Here is a 21,060-nt window from a genome sequence, read left to right on the forward strand (position 1 = left end):
TGAATGCTGTTAGCACTTGCTTTTATTATATTTTGCCTAGTACTTATAATATGGCAGAGATGCCGCCCAGTCAGAACAGAAGCTGGTCATATTGCTGAGGCCTCTTGCAGTGCCATCGGTTGGTTCTTTAGGTCTGGAGGTCTGGAGAAGGGACTGGGGCAGTGGGACAGGTGGGCATAGAGAGAGGGTGGGCATCACTCAAAGTGCTAAAGTAATCATTTGCCAACTGGTATGGAAGTATTTCAATATTTTAAGAACTGGCTGCATATCAGCCATGGTTATTCCAGGTAGTAAGTGCCTTAAAATAAGATGCTACTTTTACTGCTTATGATGTCTCATTTAGATACCTAAGTGCAACTCAGAGGTACAGGTGTTCAAAGAAAGTTAACTTTTATAACCAATATTAATGTTACTATATAACATTTCCTTCTAAAATGCCTCTGACTTTTTTCACATTACTGTTAATGTGAAAGGAGAGGAGGAACTCCTCTCCTCCTGGTCACCCAGGATAGAGTACTTTGGAATCATCTGACTCCCTCACCTTTACCTCCACATCAAAATCCAATCAATCACCAAGATCTTTCCATGATTCCTTACTAGTTTCTGTCCTGTCCTTTATATTCCTAGGATTACCACCTTGTATACAGCCATATAATTCCAAATTAAACTGTTACGGTAGCCTCTTCAGTGCCTCTGTTCTTTCATCCTCAGCCAAGGTGTGCTGGCACCATGGTTTTTCCTCTTCTCCTCTTTTCTAATCCAGCCTTTAGTGGGCCTTGCTTAAACCCCACGTTATCAGCGAAACCTTTCCCAACTGACCTAGCCGAGTGCAAGCTATCCTTTCCTGGGTTCCTCTAGTATTCATTGTAGCATTTATTTGGCTGTTAACTGTGCTCTGCTTTGTGAAATGGTTCCTGTTGCTAGACTGTAATTACATCTTGGTATGTGATTTAACAAGTAGTTAGCCTTTAAGTAGAAAGCATATATGTCCTAGAAATATATGCCCTAGAATGAATACTCTAAAAGGTTTAGGATGTTTAGATTTTTTAAATTTTCTGATAGACATAATTTAAAATTCTGTAGCTAGGTTGCTAATATACAATTTTGTTAGATAGAAATGCTGACTATGACCTAATAAATTTAGTTTATAACCCACTAATTGATCACAACCTCTATTTTATATAACACTATCTAGACTATATGAACCTTACAAAAAAATAAGTAAGGCCTGAAATCACAATCTTTAGTATAGGGTGAATGTAAAGTATGGCAAGAGAGGTATATAGCATGAAAGTTCAGAGGAGGGAGAATTGCATGGTGAAAACTACTTGCTGTTGTAGGAAGATGACTCTGGGAGAGAAGGGACTTGGGTATCTCTTAGTGGTCATAGATTTTTTCCCTTGATAGTTAAACATTCTTTTCAGGGTGTTTTTTGTTTTGATTTGTTTTGTTTTTGCAAGGACAGGTGGAAATAATATACATCAATTTCCTCTTTATTCACTGTCTTGTTTTTCTTCTGAGTGTTTATGTGCTCGAATACTAGCAGGACTTGTAATTGAGGTTTCCTGACTTGGATTGTATTTTTAACACTAATGAGCAAAAGGGGATATCCTAAGGGAGAAGATTTGTTTCTTGTTTAATACTCATCTGTTTGGTGGATGAACAAAAAAGTCTTTTAAAAATGGGAAGCTATAGGAGGTACTACTATGGAATGAAACATCATCACTTGTGAGTAGTTTTAATTCCCTTCTCATTGTAGGCTACCTGGATTATAGTTTTAAAAGGAGACAATATTCTACTGTAAGTAGTGTTGGCAGACTATTATTATTTTTTTAATTAAAAAAATTTTTTCAATTACCATTTCAATTACCATATTATATCAGGGCAGACTATTTTTATTACTCTTGAGTAATTTCCCTCAGAATGTGCTGTTTGTTTTCCGTTGATTTTTTTTTTTTTTTTTTTTTTAATGAAATGAGGCTTAGAGGCAAAGCTTTTCTTGGTTATGTTCATTGTGGCATCTCATTTCCCATATAGAAGATGCTTTATATAAAGTCTACATTTCATTCTTTTACTACCTTAATGAGGACAGAATTGTACCTGGGGAAAATGTATCATCAAACTGTTTTTTAGATTTCCTATGGTCAGATGCCAAATGTTGTGAAAATATTCTTTGTGTGTGTGTGTGTGTGTGTGTGTGTGTGTGTGTGTGTGTGTGTGTTTTAATATCACAAGATAAAATTATGGATCAGGGGTATTTGCTGTAATTCAGCCTTTTGATCCTTTACCATGGTCAAGGACTTGTACATATACTACCTTAAATTCTTGCGACCTTGTAAGGAAAATATGAGTAGCTTCTTTTACAGATGAGTCAGTGGAGTTTTGGAGATGGAAAAAAATCTTGCTGGAATTCACCTAGCTGCAAAGTGACACAGTCAGCATTTTAACCCAGGACTATCAGGCTACAAAGATGGGTTCATTTCACTGGAGAAGGAGCACTCTCTTCTGGACCTGGGGTTGTCCTAGAAAACTTTACAGAGGGGACAATGCTTAAGTGAACACTTGAATGAATGGAGGATGAAGTAGGACTTTTCTGGAATGACATGATAAAGAAAATATTCTAGGCAGGGAGAAATTTATGTGCACCAGCCTGGAGACTTAAGAAAGCATATTATGTCCGTAGGATTTCTGAATTATGAAGTAGGAGAGGAAGATGATGTTGGATAAGAGGTGGGTGGTGTCCTCGTGCAGGCCTTATCAGTTAATCTGAGTTCGACTTCATTGCAGCCTCTGGTACCGGCAGTTAGTTGGGTTACATCTCCTTTTTGCTGCTGTAACAAATACCCTGTGCTTACTTGCATTCATAATGTACATCTTTTGTGTGGAAATAGTTTCTTTGCTTGCTTGTCTCCACCAAACTGTGGCCTCTTTGAGAGCAAAGACTGAGCCTTTTATCCTGTATCACTGTACCCAGGCACATGCAGTAGGCACCCGAGTAGTGTTGGGAGGATGAAAGAGCCTAATCCTTGCTAAGAAAAATCAGTATTAATCATAGTCACATCTATGTTTACCACTCTTCTACCCTTTCAAGATTGAGCTGGATTTTAACTTGATAATTTTAAGATCTGTTCACATTTCCTGAGGTTAACACATGTGATAGAAAGCTGAGTCTCACTGGTGTCACATTGTACTTCTCACTTCTACTGAATTCAACTCAACAGTCTGATGGAAGAAGTTCTGTGCCATTGTACTTTGTGTTGTGGAGGGTCAGACATGAACAAGGGCAGGCAATATGACATGGTAAGAACAATGCAGCCTCTCTATTTCATAGGGTTCCTGTGAACAAAGGAGAGACTGTACCTTTAGCTCTTAGTATAGCCCTTACATTATTCACAGGAGCAGGTGGGTATAATACACATGATTTGATCAATTGATTCTAGCATTTTATATTGGGTTACTTTAGTGTTGAGGTTTATAATAGTATAGCAGTTATATAATATGTATATATAAATAAATACAGTACAAAGCTATATTTGAAAAGCACTGTAACAGGCTTAATTAACTAATGTCTGCTTTGAGACTCCCTCTATGACCACCCTTTTAAAATTAGGTCTATCTCTGTCAGAACCAAACCTGCACAATTACACTTTGTAAGTGTTTCTTTATCCGTGTATTTGCTTGTTTGTTGTCTGTGTCTCTCATTAGACCGTAGCACTGTGAGAGCAGTGACATATCTAGCTTGTTAGCTGTTATATCTCTAGTATTTATCCCATGGCAGACACTCAAGAAATACTTGTTAAATGAATGAGTGAATGAATGATTATAACCGCTGACTGTCATTTCTTTGTATATCCTTTTAGCTCTGAGCAGTAGCTATACGGGATAGTGACACAGTGGCTAAAGCACCAGAAAGTAATCAAAGAAGCAACTTGGTCATGTTTGAACTTGCTGTCATTGTTCCGAGCTTTTTGGTTTCAGCTAAGGATATCCTTTTCCCTTCCTTTATCTTTTTTACAGTGCCCTTATCATTCAGACCGGATGAATGCTGAAAACAATGAGTAGTCTATAAAGTGTATTTTTAAGTTTATGATTAACAAAAAGTCTGTAGAGGCTATTGTTCACTATTGTATAGTGAAGCTGTGACTGAAAATTTTATGTTGGAGTTCCCCAGGAGGAAAAAGCTTAGGCAACTACTTTCTTGAGTTGCTTCCTTTTGTGAGTACTTGTGTGGATTTTGTAAAGTTTAATTTTTCAGAACACAGAAAGCCTTGACAATCGTGTATTAGTGTAATAGCAATAACTCATTTTAAGGTAGTCTCTAAAAACTGAATGCTGTAGGTTTTGTTTCAGTGGTTCTCAAAGTGTGATTCACAGAGGATCCTCCGTATGAAAGGAAGAGATGCATTTTAGCATTATGTTGTAGTATCTTGTTTGTATGTCATACTTTTTTTAAAAAGTAGTTTATTATTTTAACAGAGGTAACTGGGTCAAGATTGTGACCCCTGATGTCTTTTGTCTCACCAGTGGGGAATGGAGACTGTAAAGATTGAGAACTATGAGATGCTCACTTTGTACAATTTCTTTAAATAGTATTTGGAGGAGAAGGGTGGAAATAGAATCTGCTTTGATAATTTCCATTAGATGCTAGGGAGACCCTGATAGCCTTGGAACTCTTTCACCAGTTTAGTAGGGCTTTTACTTTTAAAATGCCCATAGTCGGGGACAGTGAAGAATCAGTTATTGAAGGGTAGTAGTGTTGACTGTAACTGTTCAAAAGACTTGTTTTTGTTGATTGCTATTATTTGAATACTGCTGATGTCATACATTGGGTCCTTTTTCATTGTATTCTTTCCTGGGTCTATCATGATTTTGGAAAGTGAGCATTATTATATGTGTTATATATGTACCAATTAAAGAGAAACTTGGGTTTGAAACCTGGTGTATTTATTAGTCTTGCCAAGATTTCTCACCTGGACCATTCAGTAGCCTTCTGTTTATTCTTTCTCTCTTTAGCATCTCTTTCTCTGAGTCATCCTCCACAGAACAGTCAAAATGATCTCTTTAAAATTTAGACCAGAACAAGTCTTAAAACTCTTTAAAGGCTTCCCATCTCTCTTAATATTAAATTTCAGTTCCCTGCTGTGGCCTACCCAGCCATAGCCTCATTCCATACCACTGGCTCCTTGCTTACCATGCTCCGGATTCTCTGGTCTCCTGTCTTTTTCTACAACATTCCAAGACCTTTAACTTCTCGACCTTTGTATTTTCTACTCCTTTCTAGAGTTTTTCCCCTTACTGGCTTCTTCAGGCTTTCCTCCATTGCCACCTCCATGGGGAGGCCTACTGTGTTAATTTCTTAGAGCTGTTGTAAAAAAGTACCACAAACTGTGAGGCTGAAACAGCAGAAATTTATTTTCTCATAGTTGTAGAGGCCACAAGTTCAGAATCAAGGCGTTAGTAGGCTTGGCTCTCTCTTGGGGGATCACAGGGAGAATCAGTTCCATGGCCTACTTCTAACTTCCGTTGCTTTTGGGCAGTCTTTGGCATTCCTTGGCTTGCAGCTGCATCATTCCAACATCTCCTTCCATCATCACATGGCTGTCTTTTGTGAATCTGTACTTTCCCATGACATTCTTCTTTCTGTATCTCTTCTATTCTTATAAGGACACCAGTTATAACAGATTAACGGCCCACCTTACTCCAGCATAACCCTGACCTTACTATAGCATGACCTCATCTTAACCAATTACATCTGCAATGACCTTGTTTCCAAATGAAGTCAAATTCTGAGGTTCCAGGAAGGACATGAATTTTTAACCCACCTTCCCTGACTCTCAATTTAAAGTAGTCTGCATTGTGGAGCTATATCTATAAACACACTCATATCATAAGTTATTTATTTCTGGCCAGTGGTGAACAAGGCACTTCATTAGAGCACATTTCATGCAGTGTACTCAGTTCTGGGCACACCATCCATGAGAGGGAATGTAATCAAACTAGCATGTGAACAGGGTTATGAAAATTTTAGAAATAATGTTAAATAGGTAAGAACTAGGGTTGCTCAGTTGGAGAAGAGATTTGGGAAGTCACTGGAGCCCTCTGTAGGAAGACTCCCTTCAGAGGAGGGGTAGTATAAAAGATCAGATTACAAGTTACATACATCACAGGTCTGTACTCCTGTATTTGAGAAGCATGGTTTTGCCTTTTGGGGGTTGAGGGGAGGTCTTTATCCTTTTACAGTATACCAGATACCAGCCTCCATCTCTCACAAGATCTGCCATGATATAGGATTATAATAGTGCTACTAGGAGAATATTTTGCAAGTACAGAAGCATTCATAACAATAGAGTATAAAGAAAGAAAAACATTAGTAATATATTTAACAAAACAGGAGAATATAAACCTGTAAAGCTTTGTTTGATGATATACAACATTACATAATTTTTATAAGCTTACAATTGAAATGGTTACGTACTGTGTATATGAGTTCTGGCAACATTTTCCACTCCTTAAAATGAAATAACTACAACACAGTTTAAAATCTCTTGCAAGTCACCAAGCACATTCCAGCAGCATCTGTCTGTGATGGAGAGGACCTCATTGCTATGGGTATTCATGGTTACATGGAAATAGGGATGGCCTCAACTCTCTTGCCCCCTGACCTTCTGTCACAGTCTCTTTATGAGATTCCCATCCTAATGTTATCCAGCCACTAAACTTCTCTACTCCTACCCTTGGGTTTTTGGATTTCTGCTGAAGCAAACCTACAGATAGGTTGTTGTACCTGCTAATATAGCTTCCAACTTCAGGGACCCCGTGGAGACTTAAGCATCCGTTACTTCTTCCATGCTGTACTTTTACCTCTGTCTTCAAACCATTGCCACAGTACGTTCTTTTACTCTCTTTTAATAAATAGCCTTGCCCCCCCCCCCACTTCACCGATTTAAAAAACTAAGATGTTATGTGAGAGACATTTTAGTTAGAACCCCTACAGTTAACCTCACTTTCTACCTAAAAATGTTAACTCCTGCACCCATCGGTTTCCCAGTAGAGGAGAGGCTCCTCACCTGTCCAAGTCAAATTCATTTATTTGAGCTGTGGATCCCATTCCCTCCTGCCTCCTCAGAATCTTCCTGCATCACAAAATCCCCCTCACCTGTAGTCTCAACTGTTGCCTCTAATCACATTTTTGCCCTTTTCCACCGTTCATATGATTCTTCCTTTACATAACTGATCAAATCAACAGCTCATTTAGGTTTACCAAACTCTAGTATACTGCTGAATGAACCATTCTGCCACATATTTTACAGGAAGCTGTTACTCAGGTTAAATACCCATGCACTGGCCGAGAGCCACAGCTTTTAAGTCCTTTCCAGCCCTAAAAACTGTGACTGTAACCTTGTCATGAGGTCAGATATATTTTAGGTTATCTACTTAAGTAAATGCTGATTAGTCCTTCCCTGCTGCTCCACCTAGATGCTGGCCTTTTGTCTGTATTAATTTGTAGTTATTTATCTTCTTGTTTCTATCTCCAGCAGAGGGCATGCAGTTCCTGCTTTCTCAGCAGCTTGGATAAGGCTAAATTAAACTGTTATGAATTGGTTTTAGGTTTTATGCTTAGGTTCTCCCCTAGGCATGTGATTTGCCACTAGGCAAAAGGCACAACCAACCACAGCATTCTGCAGCTCTTCCAAAGCCAGTAACAGACACATGGAATAAACACGCACAAACTTGATCTTGGGAACTTTGATCCCCATTCTCATTGCTTTGAGTCATGCTGTTCTCTGAAGCTCTGTCGGATCTGTTTTTATACTAATTGTAGAGCTAGGATATATGCATCCATTCTCATTCATTTATTCTCTACATATTCACTGATTTTCTACTACGTCCCAGACATTATTCTATACCCTAGGGATTTAGCATTGGAGAAAACAGACAAAAGTCTCTGCCTCAGTAAAGTCTCTATTTCTAGCGAACTGATTTCATTATTGGTTTAGAGAGGCAATCTCAGATCTGTTCAATTTCTCTTTATAGAAGGATTTTCATATCTATATCTAGTAGCAGCATGAGGAATCTAATCTTATCTCCCATCTCTTACCCTCATAAACTATATACCTCCTGCCATAAAATAACAACAGTTCCTGAATATGTTTGTTCTGTATAGTTCATCGTTCTCCCTTCGTTTAAAACGCTCTTCTGTCTCTTTTTGTACCGAACAAATTCCTGTTACTCTTCAGGGTTCACCTGAGATGTCACCTCCTTGGTACAGCCTTCCATGATTTCCTCAGACAAGGCGATTAACATCCTCTACTGAGCTCCAAGAGCACTTTGTGTATAGAATTTAACCACACCGTCACACAGTTGTTTATTAGCATGTTCATCATTTTCTTATATTTGAAATTTGAGAAATGGGATTATATCTTACTCAGTTCTCTTTCCTTAATGCCTGTCATTTAATGAGTACTCAATATATATTTTTGAATGAAAGAAGAATTTAATGTAGATATGACTTAGTGCAATATAACTTACATTTGACTATAATGAAATAGAAATGTAAATACCATATGTACATTATAAAATCTTAAAATATAGCATATATCTTAAACAAAATCTTAAATGCTTACAAATCTGTTAATTATCTTATTATACATATAGAAGAATGCACTATCGTAATTTCAGAAACCCATCATTCTCTTTTAGAGTCACTTTTCTCTTGCATGGGTAACCAATGACTTGTAACAGCATAAAGTTTGAACCCTGACTTTAAAAAGAAGGGTAATGAATGCCATATTTAAATTATATACATATCTCTTTATTTAAAAAAGAAAAATTTTAAATAATTGGCATCTCTGTATCTCAGTTTTTTCAGTTAAGAGTTTGGACTTAGGATCTAAGTTCTGTTCCTGTCCTAAAATTTTATGAATTTAGTATTTAAAACTTGTCTCTCCTGCTTTACTTTTTATACAATAGTACCATCCGATGGTGTAATATTTCCTAAAATTTATGTATTTCATAATCACACCAGTACTTTATCCCTAATTTGAGACCTTAAGCTGTGGCCAGGTAATTTTAGTGGTACAAACTTCCTGCAGCCATCAGAAGTTATTGATCATGTAGTGCTTTCACAGAGTTGTTTAGCCAGTAGATGATGCTTAAATCTTTGATGAGACACTAACTATTGTTAGACAAAACATATTTTGATTTACTGGAACATTTTCAGTGTTCTCAAGGGCAGGATATCTTCACCTCTGTTTTAGCAGTAGAGCAGAGAATATTTTGATTTTGGTAATTTAGAATTTTGGTAATTTAGAATATGATTCCCTCTTGGGGTCCCACAGTCTTTGGTCAGGGGAAAGGGGTTACTGAGCACTGCTCAGTTATTGGAAAAGGTGTCTGAATTCACCTTCCTACCAACTACCTACTGTTTTTTTCAAATATAACTTCATACTGTTGTGATATTAATTTATACCAGTATTTAATTTATAATAGCTCCTCTTATATATTTACTCAAGCACTGGCTACTAAAATAGAACGTGTCTATGAAAATTTTAAAATTAACAAGAAATGTTAAAGATTTGAACTGCATTTGTTTAATAATGATAAAGTGTCTCTCTTGTATAGGAGGGCCGTAGTAGCTATTGTGTTTTTGCCTTTCCGACTATCCATTTCTAAGTATAGGAGGCTGGGTAGCCAAACTTTTTCCATTGTGAACAGTCTTCTATCATTCCTTTTCTTCCTCTCCTACTTTGTCATTTCTCTTTAAATAAATAATTTATTTCTAAGAGTCTCCTTTTTTAAGATTAAGGGCAGTTTACCAAAAAAAAAATACAGAGGAGAGAATTCAATTCTCTGCCCTGGTTAATAAGGATAGAAGTTGTGTGTGAAGTTTCTGAAGAGCAGTGTCTTATTACATAGAACGATGATTTCATTTGAAGGATATATCTGAGAAAACTTCCACTTTCCTTGTCAAAATGGAAACTGGACCTGCTAAGGTTGACAATGAAGAGAGTATTCCTGTGGGAAGGGAAGGACAGACCTGTTTAGCATACTCACCTTCCTCATAGAGGGACTTGGGATCTTTTCCTTTGTCACCAGCACACTGCCATCAAGGAATACTGTTTTCTTTTTGATTATTTAAGCCAGTTCTTTTCCTTTTAATTCTTTAGGCCTCCAGTTCTTCCTGATATCTTCATAGTACAGATGAACAAAGGTGTGGAACACCTAAGTAGGACTTTTTAATGGCCCCGACATAATGAAGTGGAAATAAATGAGAGTCACCCATGATCTACTCATGAGATATGGCTTGCTCTCCCATCTTGTCCTAGATTTGAGGCTACTACTGTGTAAGGGACAACTTAGTAGGATTCCTCCTATAGATATCTACCCTTCTCCAACTGTAGACCTAGGTCCTACCTAAATCCCACCTTCCACCTTTTCTTCCTTTCAGAAGAGATCAAGCTTACCCAGAAATGATGTCAGAACCCATTAAAGTTAATATAGGACACACATATCAAATGGGAAAAAAGTGATTTTATTTCATTTTAGCACCTCTGGGTTAGATTTGGAAACTGAGCACCCTTCTTCAAGGTGCTGTGATTTATTGGAGCTGTGACTCCATTTTTTTTTGTCCTGTGTATCTGTGAGTATACTTTTCATATCTTTAGTAAAATTTCAGTTAGCTATTATCATATATCTGGATATATAAATAAAATTAACTGTATATTGAGTTTTTTAGAACTAAAGACTGCTAAGTAAGAGTCAGTATGAATTTATTTTATCAATGATCTAATTAAATGAATTAAAAATAGTAGTTTAGTAACAATTTTGAATTAGGTAAGTGAAAATACTGATATTCTACATATTCTTCAGTATAACTGTTAGTAAATGGCTGGGGGATCTATTCTTCATTCTGCAAATTTAGGAGAAAGACACTCTAGTGTCTCCTGCTGAAGTTCGAACTTCATAAGCAGCCCCTGTTTGCAATAGTGTGTTATACTGACAAAGCAGACTGGGTTTTGTCCGAGGTGGGCTTGGGTAAAGGATAAAAGCACATGGGAAATAATCGTATTTGACGCTATTTACTAGTTATCTTACTCAAGTTATCTGTCCTCTTAGAGCATGGGCATCCTTATGGTAAGATTGGTATAATGAAAGTATCCCCAGAGGGTGATTGGAAGATGATAAAGTGATCTGTGGAAACCAACAGCATGGTGTCAGGCATGAAGTAGGTGCTCTGTGTTACCACCCTCACATCCCACTGCCCCCAGTTGCCACCAGAACTGTAGTATTCTTATAGGTTTTTCTGGATGTGAACTTCATTTTCAGGTTTTAAAATCCAAATAGTTGTTTGCTGCAATAAACTTTATTTAAAGGTTATTCTTTTGGTGTCTTCTTACCTACCCATTCTCATGGATCTTCTCTACAAGGTGAAGGAGGGAAAGGACTACTGTGTATCGTTAGAGGTGTGTTTCCTTTTCGAGGTCATGTCTGTGTCACTTTTACATAATTATTAATTTAGTTATTTCAGTAAACCAACTCTCAAAATAATTAAAAGTTCCAGCTCTGCCTCTAACTTGTGACCAAGTCATTTGACCTCTGAACTCAGTTTATTCTATTAAACAATACAGATCAAATGGTTTCTAAGACCTTTGTCCCTTTTCATGTTGTGATTTATAAAATCTCTTTATTCGGGAGCCCAGAGCTGGAAGTGGCATGTAGCTCACAGTTCTCAACAGTAGAGGGCACAGTGTTCCTAGTGTGCTGGGCCATTAGCCTTTGGAAACTGCATTTCTGTAGCTGAAAGTTGATATCCTTGGTGATAGGAAGGAGCCAAGCAAATTCTGTAAAGTAATGTTTTGCAAAGGAGATTTCATAGCCTGTTTCTAGCTGTTTAACATTTAGGTGAAGCACTCAAAAAACTGAAACAGAAAAAAGATTTTGACGTTCTAAGGGTACTTCCTGTAATTCTGTGAATGACTTCATCATCCTTTTCACCTCACTTAACCCACTAAATACTCCTAATGTAATTAGGTAATTAATTAATTAGGTAAATGTACCTAAATAGGTATATTTTCTCTAATCCTCACAGCAATCCTTTGAATTATGTTATTGTTCTTATTTTATATGAGAGACACCAGAACTCAGAGGTTAAGTGACTTGCCTGAAGTCTCATAATAGAGATTCAGGTTTAAATTTGTTAACTCTTAAACCTGGTTTCTTTCTATCATACCAGAGTTCTTACTCTTTCCCCCCAATCTAAAACAATTAGGGATGATTGCTAGGAGCAGGAGTGCCCTGAAAATGGCCACAGAAGGAAGTCTGACTTTCTCTGGTTCTGAAGTTCTTGTGGCCCTTGTTTTTCTAGATAGAAGCTTTTCCTATGGCAAGGATTTTTTTGCCATTTACGTTTAACATGATGCATACAAACCAATATCCATGTTTTCAAATTTGAAACCTTTAGACTGGATTATTGAAATTTTTTTCTTTGTGGCTGCCTTTAGTGTACAGCCATATCTCATTTTACAAGAAGGCTCGGTTCTCAAGTCATTGGGTAAGGTGAAAATAGTGATGACAAAATTATCTTTGAAAATCCCACATAAGACATCTTAAAAAGCCATATACTTCCTTTCTTTAAGTCCAGCACAGCCAGTCTTTCTTCCCTCGTTGAAACATCATGGTGTTTCCTGTTGAACTTCAAATGATACAGTTGGCTTTTGTTTGGGAGCGATGTTGGGTGGCAATTCAAATTTTTAAACACCAGAGTCTCGTTCAGCATGATGAGATGCTTAGCATATGAGTATTCTAAAACTTAGATCAAGACAAGAAATAACAGAATCATGTCTTATTTGGGGGCTCATGCTAAATCAGTGGTTCTCAAAACTTTAGCCATGCATCAAAATCACCTGGAGAGCTTGTTAAAATACAGATTGCTGGGTTCTACTCCCACAGTTTCTGATTCAGTAGGTTTGAGATTGAGTCAGAGGATTTGCATTTCTAACAGTTTCCAGATGATGCTGTTCCTGCAGGGACCTCACTTGGAGAACTACTGTACTCCTTGAATAGAAGCAGGTGAAATTACTTTTCTATCTTCCCTTCACTCTGTGCTTTTCTTGCCCTCTTTTATTTTTAGGCGAATGGGTTGTCTCTTGGCCAACTTCATCCTGTTGTTTAGATTACTAGTTGGCCCAGAACAAGTACTTGACCCATTCAGTAGATGCCTGTTGTATGAATGATTGAGTTAACATAGATAATGGGAGAGGTTTTTAGCACATGGACATCATTATTATATACCTGTTCCATATGAACTGCTATTTTCCTGAAGGTAGGCAGTCTTTAGTCTAGAATAGCTTATATTTTAGGACTATGTATGGCAATGGTCATGGAAATCAAGAAGTTTTCAATTAGGTGCAGTTTTGAGAAACTTGCATTTTGGAACCTTTGATATGAATGTGAGTGTGTGTGTGTGTGTGTGTGTGTGTGTGTGTGTGTGGATGTAGCCAAGTATGGAGAGTTCCATCCATTTTGGAATGGCTTAGAGAAGTCTTGCAGGGTCAGGCTTCTGTCCCCTTAAGGCACTAGGGAATGCAGCCCCCATCATCCTTAAGGCTCAGTGGGGCTCTGTACTGTGGGGCAACTGTAAATTCAGATTGTTGTACATGAATCTTACTGTGTTATAGAATTTGATAATTATATTTTAAATGGTGAGTTTATTAAGCAAAGAGGAATCTCAAAAAATGTATTCAAAGTTCAATTTAAGCTTAACATTATTGTCATTTTTATCATTTTTGACATGTTTTATATTATCTGTCTTACAAAGTCTCAGTATCCTGTGTGTTTTGTCTCTTTCAGTATAGATTAAATTTTCTTCCTTTAAATTCATTTTACTTTTTTATGCAGAAGTATTTTTAAGTAAATTACAGACAGAATGGTATTCTATTTCTAAATTCTTCTATATGCAGCTGTAAAAACAAAAACAAAAACATTTTCTTATGTAGCCAAAATAATATAATCACTCCTAATAAAATTAACAAGTCATTACTATCACCTAATACCTAGCCCATATTCAAATTAACCTAATTGTCCCTAAATTGTCCTTTATATCTTGTTTGTTCAAACTAGAACAAAATCTAGAATCATACATTGCATCTGGATATTATGTTTTTTAAAATTTAATTTTTAAAACAGTCCTCTTTTAAGACACTGCCTTGCCATTGTCTTGTAAAATCCCACTTCTAGATTTGTCTGACTGCCGCTTCCAAGTGTCTTCAGCTTGTTCTTCTGCCCTGTGTATTTCCTGGAAAGTGGAAATTAGATCTAAAGGCTGGATGGACAATTGAACATTTTTGGCCAGAATTCATCATAGATGATATGTGCTTCATGTTGTACCACATAAGGAGATACATAATCCCTGCCTACTTCACCATTAGTGATGGTAACATTGATAACTAGATTAATGTGATGGCAGCCTGATCCTCCCATTGTGAAGTTATATTTTCCCCTTGTTACAGGAGAGTATTCTCTATGGTATTACTTTGGCACTAATATGAATGTTCATCCCCCTATCATCTATTCTAATGCCTTTAACACCATTTGGTAATTTTTGCCTGAATCAGTAACTTCATTAGGGTTTATACAAAACTATCATTTTTCTAATTCTTTCATTCCTTCTGCAATAGATGACATTTAATTAAAGAGAGGTCTTTTTCATCAGCCGAAACTATTTGGTACCCTGAAATACAATTCTGTTGGAAAGGCAGGTTAAATGTCGAGTTCTTTAATTTTTTTATTTCCAATTTTAAAGTAAGGTGTTGGTTGAATAGATACATTGAATGGTGGGAAATGAATATTTTGCTTGTGTTCTCGTTTTTGATATCCTTATGGACTAATAGATTTTCACAAAATGAATATTTTAATCAACTATAATTATTCTTTTTATGTTCAATTTGTTTTATATTCAATATTCAATTTATTAATTCATTTTATGAATACTTTAGGCAATGATAGCCTTTGTGGTTGGGTCCTATGCCTATTGAACATAACTCCATTAATCTTTTTAGCAATTCCTTGTTTCCTTGAACAGCAAGATGCATAGGTTTATCTGGTCGCTTCCTTGTCCCAAACGTCAGCCAGCCATGTCACTAATAAGCCCTAGTTCCTTTTAGTGAGGAATGGTATTAAACACCAAAATACTGCTCCGTGGAATGTCAATTGTTATTGGGATGACAATGTTTATAGAATTTTTCAGTGGTTGTTTAGTTCTTGAATCTTGAAATCGAAAGTTTGGATAATGAAAATTCAGATAATAAGGGATTAATGGGATCACATCACCATTTCCAATTCAGTTTTAAAGTTATTGTATTTTAAAGTAGCTACTTGATTTTGTAATTGTATCTTTTCTCTTACACTAAAAATCTTAACCACCAGTAACATTACTTTGTCTTACAATATAAATAAAACAATTTCAAAACAACAGTATCAATGTTATTACTGCTAATAAAACCAAATGAAGTTTAAATTTTTGTATGCCTTTTGTTGCATAAGTCGATTTTAATGGAGGAACAGATTTAATTACTTTTATGTTGCTCTCATTTAATTACTTTCCTTTGAAATATGTCTTGTCTGTTTTTCTTATAGGTGGATCATTTTGGATTTAATACTGATAAAACTTTTAATCAGCGGTACCTAATAGCTAATAAACACTGGAAGAAAGATGGTGGATCAATACTTTTCTACACTGGTAATGAAGGGGACATTATCTGGTTTTGCAATAATACGGTATGTGCAGATTTGTGAAGTTCCTGTGCTCTATTTTCTTTTAATTATGATAAATTGGAAAAAAGATTTTGTAGTATATTTGACCACATTTAACTGTACTTAATTGCTAAGTTCTTTAAAAAATAAAAGGATAAACTCACTAATAATAGAAAAACCAGCAAAAGAACATGAATAGGGAGTTCACAAAAGAATAAATACAGATACCCAATAAACCTACACTTTCAGCCTTAAAGAATTACGTGTGAAAAGAATTGAATACTGTTATTTAACAATTCAATTTTAAAAGATTTTTTTAAAATATCAGCTTATTTCTAGAGTAAATAAGAATATGAAGGAAATGGGAATGGGAATGTTATGGCATATAGTTTTTTATTTTATTTTTATAATGGTCTCTAGAACGTAAATACAAAGGCAAGAATTTTTGTATGTTTGTTCAGTAGTGTATTATCAGAATGCAGGACTGCTAGGCATATAGTAGGTGCTCAACAAATATTTGTTAACTGAGTGAATGAATAAAACCTGATCAAAGCCAATGCAAATAAGAAAAAAAAGTCTAAGTTGTCAAGTAGGCACCAACAGAGGTAAAGTTGTAGCTATATTTTAATTTATCTTTACTACTATTCTATCATTTTTCTTATGTTTATGATGGTGAAAAATGGTATAGCTGTTAGATTGCTTCCCTGACTATATTTTCTATCTTTTATAATCCACTAATGAAACTTAATTTAGAAGGACACATGAAAGGAAGAAATTTCCTTTTTAATGTGCCAGAGATAGGGCTAGAAAACTTTGACTTTCTATCAAAAACTTATTTTGTCAATTACCTTAAAGTGGGGACTGAATCATATTCACTGCCAATGTCTGGCATCGTGCCTGGTATTCAGGAGATCTCACTAAATTTGTGTCGAACCAAACCGAATTGAAAGCAAAGGTATGAACCCAGTAGTACTGTGTTATTGTATGCCATATTTCTGATCGTTTCCTTAGGAATGTTAAGAGTTTAAATATATTAGTTGAAAGTAAAGTAATTCCCTAAGAAATGAGATGCTAGTATGTCTATTTCTCTTCGATCAGTGAGTGACGAAGGAAATCAGAACTCGTTTTCCATCATATTCCTGCTCTGTGAAACAACCGAGTTTGCCTTGTCTCCCTTTCTCTTGCTTATGTGACTTCCCTTTTATGCCAGGGTTACAGGGCAACTTCTCCTGTTTTTTTTTTTTTATTGTAGGCAGGCAGCCCTTCTTGCCTTTACCAGACTCCAATGCTCTGACTGGCACTGCAGCATAATTGAAAGTTTGCCAGGGAATCTCTGACCTCAGAAGTGGTAGAAAGGAAGTGTAGGAACAGTTCCAGAGGCAGATCGTAGAAGGACATCCTGGTTTCATCCCAGCCCTACACACCTTTCATTACATATTAAATTTTCTAGTTGTATATTCACATATTCTGAACATTGATTTATTGAGAGACAGTGTATCATAGTGCTCAAGAGTGAAGACTTCTACCAGACTAATAAGGTTTGAATTCTGGTTTTGCCACTATGTTGTGTGTCTTGAGGCAACTTTCTTATTCTGTGCCTCAGTTTCCTCATCTGTTAAGTGGGTATATTCATAATATCTAGTTTACAGAGTTGTCGAAGACTAAATAAGAATCAGAAACTTAGAGCAATGCTGGCACATACGTTATTAAATGTTAATATATTGTATTGACCTCATTTGAAAAATAAAAATACCCTTGAGGTAGGGGCAAATAATCACTTATTACAGTGTTAATCATTTCAATTAAATTGCTTCTTCTTAAAGCCTGGGGTCAACTCCACAGAGGTCTGGCCGTTTTGATGGATGGTCCTTACCCTTAAGAAGCTCATAGTCTGGTAGGGTAAGACACACATATAAGCAAATATTGCAACATAGTAATAGAGATCTATACCTGGCACAGTGGTATTGAAAGGAGGGAGTGATCAGCACTGCCAAGGTCCAGCAGGCAGAGGATGGCATGCTCGAGCTGGGTATCTATAAATGGCAGAGAATGAGCAGGGTTTAAGAGAGAAAGTGGGATTGTTGAAATCATCACAGATGTCAAGTTAAATTCTCTATCTTTATGTGCATAAAATTTCTTTTAATTGTTCATTTATTGATCAAAACAAAGAAAAAAATGTAGAGGTTCTTAGTTCTTGTTAGAGAGCAGGAACGCATCAAAAAGCAAAAATCTGCACTAGGAAGGGCAAATAGTTTTAATATATGCTAAATCTAAATCTAATTGGTTGATGTTGGCTGCCTAGAATGCTTTGTTGAGAAGGATTCTAAGGGCACAACTGAGATAAGTGGAAAACTGCAGTGATTAATGGCTAACATTACATGTAGAAACAAGGATGTCTTGTAGCACTTGATGATTGTGCTCCTGAGCCAGGCAGTCTGCGTTTGAATTTGACATTGCCACTTTCTAGCTATATGACTGTGGCAGGTTGTTTAAACTGTTGTGCCTCAGTGTCCTTGTTTGTAAAATGGGAATAATCAAAATCCGTATCTCTTAGATTGCCGTGAAAGTTAAGTGAATTAATACAAATAAAATTTCTATTTGTATTAAGTGCCTGTCACATTGTAAGCACTCAATTAATATTAGCTATTGCTAGTTACTATTCATTTTCAAGTAAATAAGATTAATGTAAAACCCAGGTTAGTCCAGTATGCTTATTTATATTGTTTTTTTCTTTTATGTGGTAAATGTCTATGAATAGGCAGCAAACTTAAATATCCTCAGCTCTTTCTTAGACTATTTAGCACACAGTGTCAGAATAAGGAGAGTTGGAATGACTTGTGGTTGAGCAACTTGAGCTTATTTTTGTTTCACCCTAATATAGATTGAGATTGATATGCAACAGTGAAACAGCAATTATATAATTTATCTGTGGAATAAGTTTAAGTTATTTGCTTCTCAGAGAGCTCTTTTTGGTCTGATTTAACCTTTGTTTTATGTGAGTTGCAAAAAAAGGTTCAATGACTATTTTTCTATCTTGCTTTTACCTCTGAATTTATAAATTCTTCCTAGGGGTTCATGTGGGATGTGGCTGAGGAACTGAAAGCTATGTTGGTATTTGCTGAACATCGATATTATGGAAAGTCTCTACCCTTTGGTTCTAACTCATTCAAAGTAAGTATACTTTTTACTTTTAATTTAATTTTTTAGAAAATTTTAGAATATTTTCAAATTATCGGTCCCACTATAAGAAAGAAATGATAGCTTTAATTTGAACTGCCTGAAATTTTAATAATTTGTATTTAATCTTTCAATTTTATATACAATTTGAACAGATTGAGACTTTTTAAAACCGTATTGTTATCATTTCTAATGCTGATCAGTCTTTAACTCGTGTGCTGAAACTAGCTAGCCTTCACTAAGTGAATCTTAATCTATGGCTGCACAGACAGTGGAGGAAACTTTTCATTGTTTCAAAAATGTCAGTAAACAATTCTGCATTATAAATTATACACTTAAATTATTAGCTACCACTGGAAAAAAATATGAGTACTGAAATGTTTTAATGTTTTAATCAGGTGGGTTTTTTTTTTTTTAGTAAAATAAGGACAATCTCTATGATTCAATGAGGCCAACTGGCCACTTGTATTTCCTTCTTGAAATCCTAGTTTCATGAGGAGCTTTGGCCTTGGCCACAGACCCTAAACCTAATAAACCAGGACACTTTTTCCTCAACTAAGTCATTCATGTACTATCCTTGTGATCCTGACTATATAATTTTGCCATTTGTATTACTTAATATTTTTCTTTAAACAACTCACTTTTTAAAATTAAAACTATTGGGGCAACATTGGTTAATAAAATGAAATAGGTTTCAAGTGTACGATTCAATAATACATCATATGTATATTACATCATGTGTTCTAAACAACTCACTTTTTAAACTCAGCATTATCTTAACAAGGGCTTGATGTACTCGTTATTTATTTTTTCTAAATTACATTAAAATAAAATAATTTTTAAATTAAAAATGTCTGTTTAATACCTAAGATCATCATACTTATCACCAGTATATACATACCATGCTTTTGGGGAACTCTGAGGAATTTGGGGTATTTAATTTTCTAGGATGCCTATTTTAAGAGGAGTTTTTATTTTCTGTTCTCAGAGGTTTTATTATCTTGTATTATAAATAAATAAATTCTTGTGTTATAAATGAAAAGCAGAATAATTTTTTAGGATTTATTGTGCTGCATGAGAAACTCTATTCTTAGCTTATTATTTTGCATAATTATCTGGTTAGAGGAGTTGACAGGTCCTGAAACTATTAATAAGTAGTCAACTTGTTACAAATACAAATGTAATATCCTCTCTTAGGTCCCCGTGATTTATACCTTGTTAGCAAAATGGAGCTAAGGGTTCTCTTTGTTATGCTTTTTCCCTTCATCTGCCCTCAGAATTTGTCAGGAGCATGGGGAATATTACAAATATTTTGTAAGGATTGGAGAAATAAAATTGCACTCAAGTATACGTAGCGCCATAAAAACAAAGTAAAGAATAGTGAGTGACAAGAGAGTTAAGAAGTCAGAAAGCATGCATCTTGGATAATGGAAACAACTAAAGGAGTAGGTTACATACATAGGAAAATGGGACGGGAACTCTGTGATTCCAAATGTGCCAAATAATGGAAGGAGTCAAACAGAGTGGTGAGATCAAAGCATGAAGGTCAAATAGGATAGCCTAATACATGTATGTAGCTATAATATCTATTGCTATACAGTAATATATGTCAAACCTTAGTGGCGTAAAACAACAACACACATTTATTATCTCATGTTTCCTGTAGGTAAGGAATCAAGAGTGGTTCAGATAGGTGGTTCGGTTTCAGGGGGGTCTCATGAGGTTAAGATGTCAGCTGGTGCTGCAGTCATTTGAAGGATTGACTGGGGTTGGAGGTCCCTCTCCACTCCACAATATGGAGGATTCACATAAGTGACAAACACACTGGGTGTTAGCAAAAGGCCTCTGTTTGTCTCCTCCTGGGTTTCTCCAGAGGCCTACTTGAGCGACCTCATAACATGGCAGCTAGCTCCCATCAAAGTTGACGACCCAAGAGATCAAGGTGAAACTGCAGTGCTTTTTGTGACCTAACATTGAAAGACACATATCAATTCCATCACATTCTAGTCATTAAATCTAGCGCAAGTTCAAAAGGAGAGAAATTAGCCTTCACCTTTCCACTGGAGACACTTCATTAGCCTCCTCAGCTTAGCAGGACTCCTTGCTTTACCTCCCTATATCATAGTAAGGAAA

The 21,060-nt window shown here is 36.0% G+C and overlaps 1 protein-coding gene across 3 annotated transcripts in view; it reads left to right on the forward strand.

Moving 5' to 3' along the window:
- LOC107518547 (prolylcarboxypeptidase) overlaps window positions 1–21,060 on the forward strand; it is a 55,878-nt gene that overhangs the window by 14,481 nt on the left and 20,337 nt on the right. For all 3 annotated transcript variants that reach the window (XM_016160328.2, XM_016160330.2, XM_016160329.2), the window contains exons 3-4: window positions 15,634–15,774; window positions 18,820–18,921. In XM_016160328.2, the coding sequence (XP_016015814.1) occupies window positions 15,634–15,774; window positions 18,820–18,921 (243 nt within the window). The remainder of the gene's footprint in view (window positions 1–15,633; window positions 15,775–18,819; window positions 18,922–21,060) is intronic.

This window comes from Rousettus aegyptiacus, unplaced genomic scaffold, assembly GCF_014176215.1.
Source record: "Rousettus aegyptiacus isolate mRouAeg1 unplaced genomic scaffold, mRouAeg1.p scaffold_m13_p_5, whole genome shotgun sequence".
NCBI classification, from domain to species: Eukaryota; Metazoa; Chordata; class Mammalia; order Chiroptera; family Pteropodidae; genus Rousettus; species Rousettus aegyptiacus.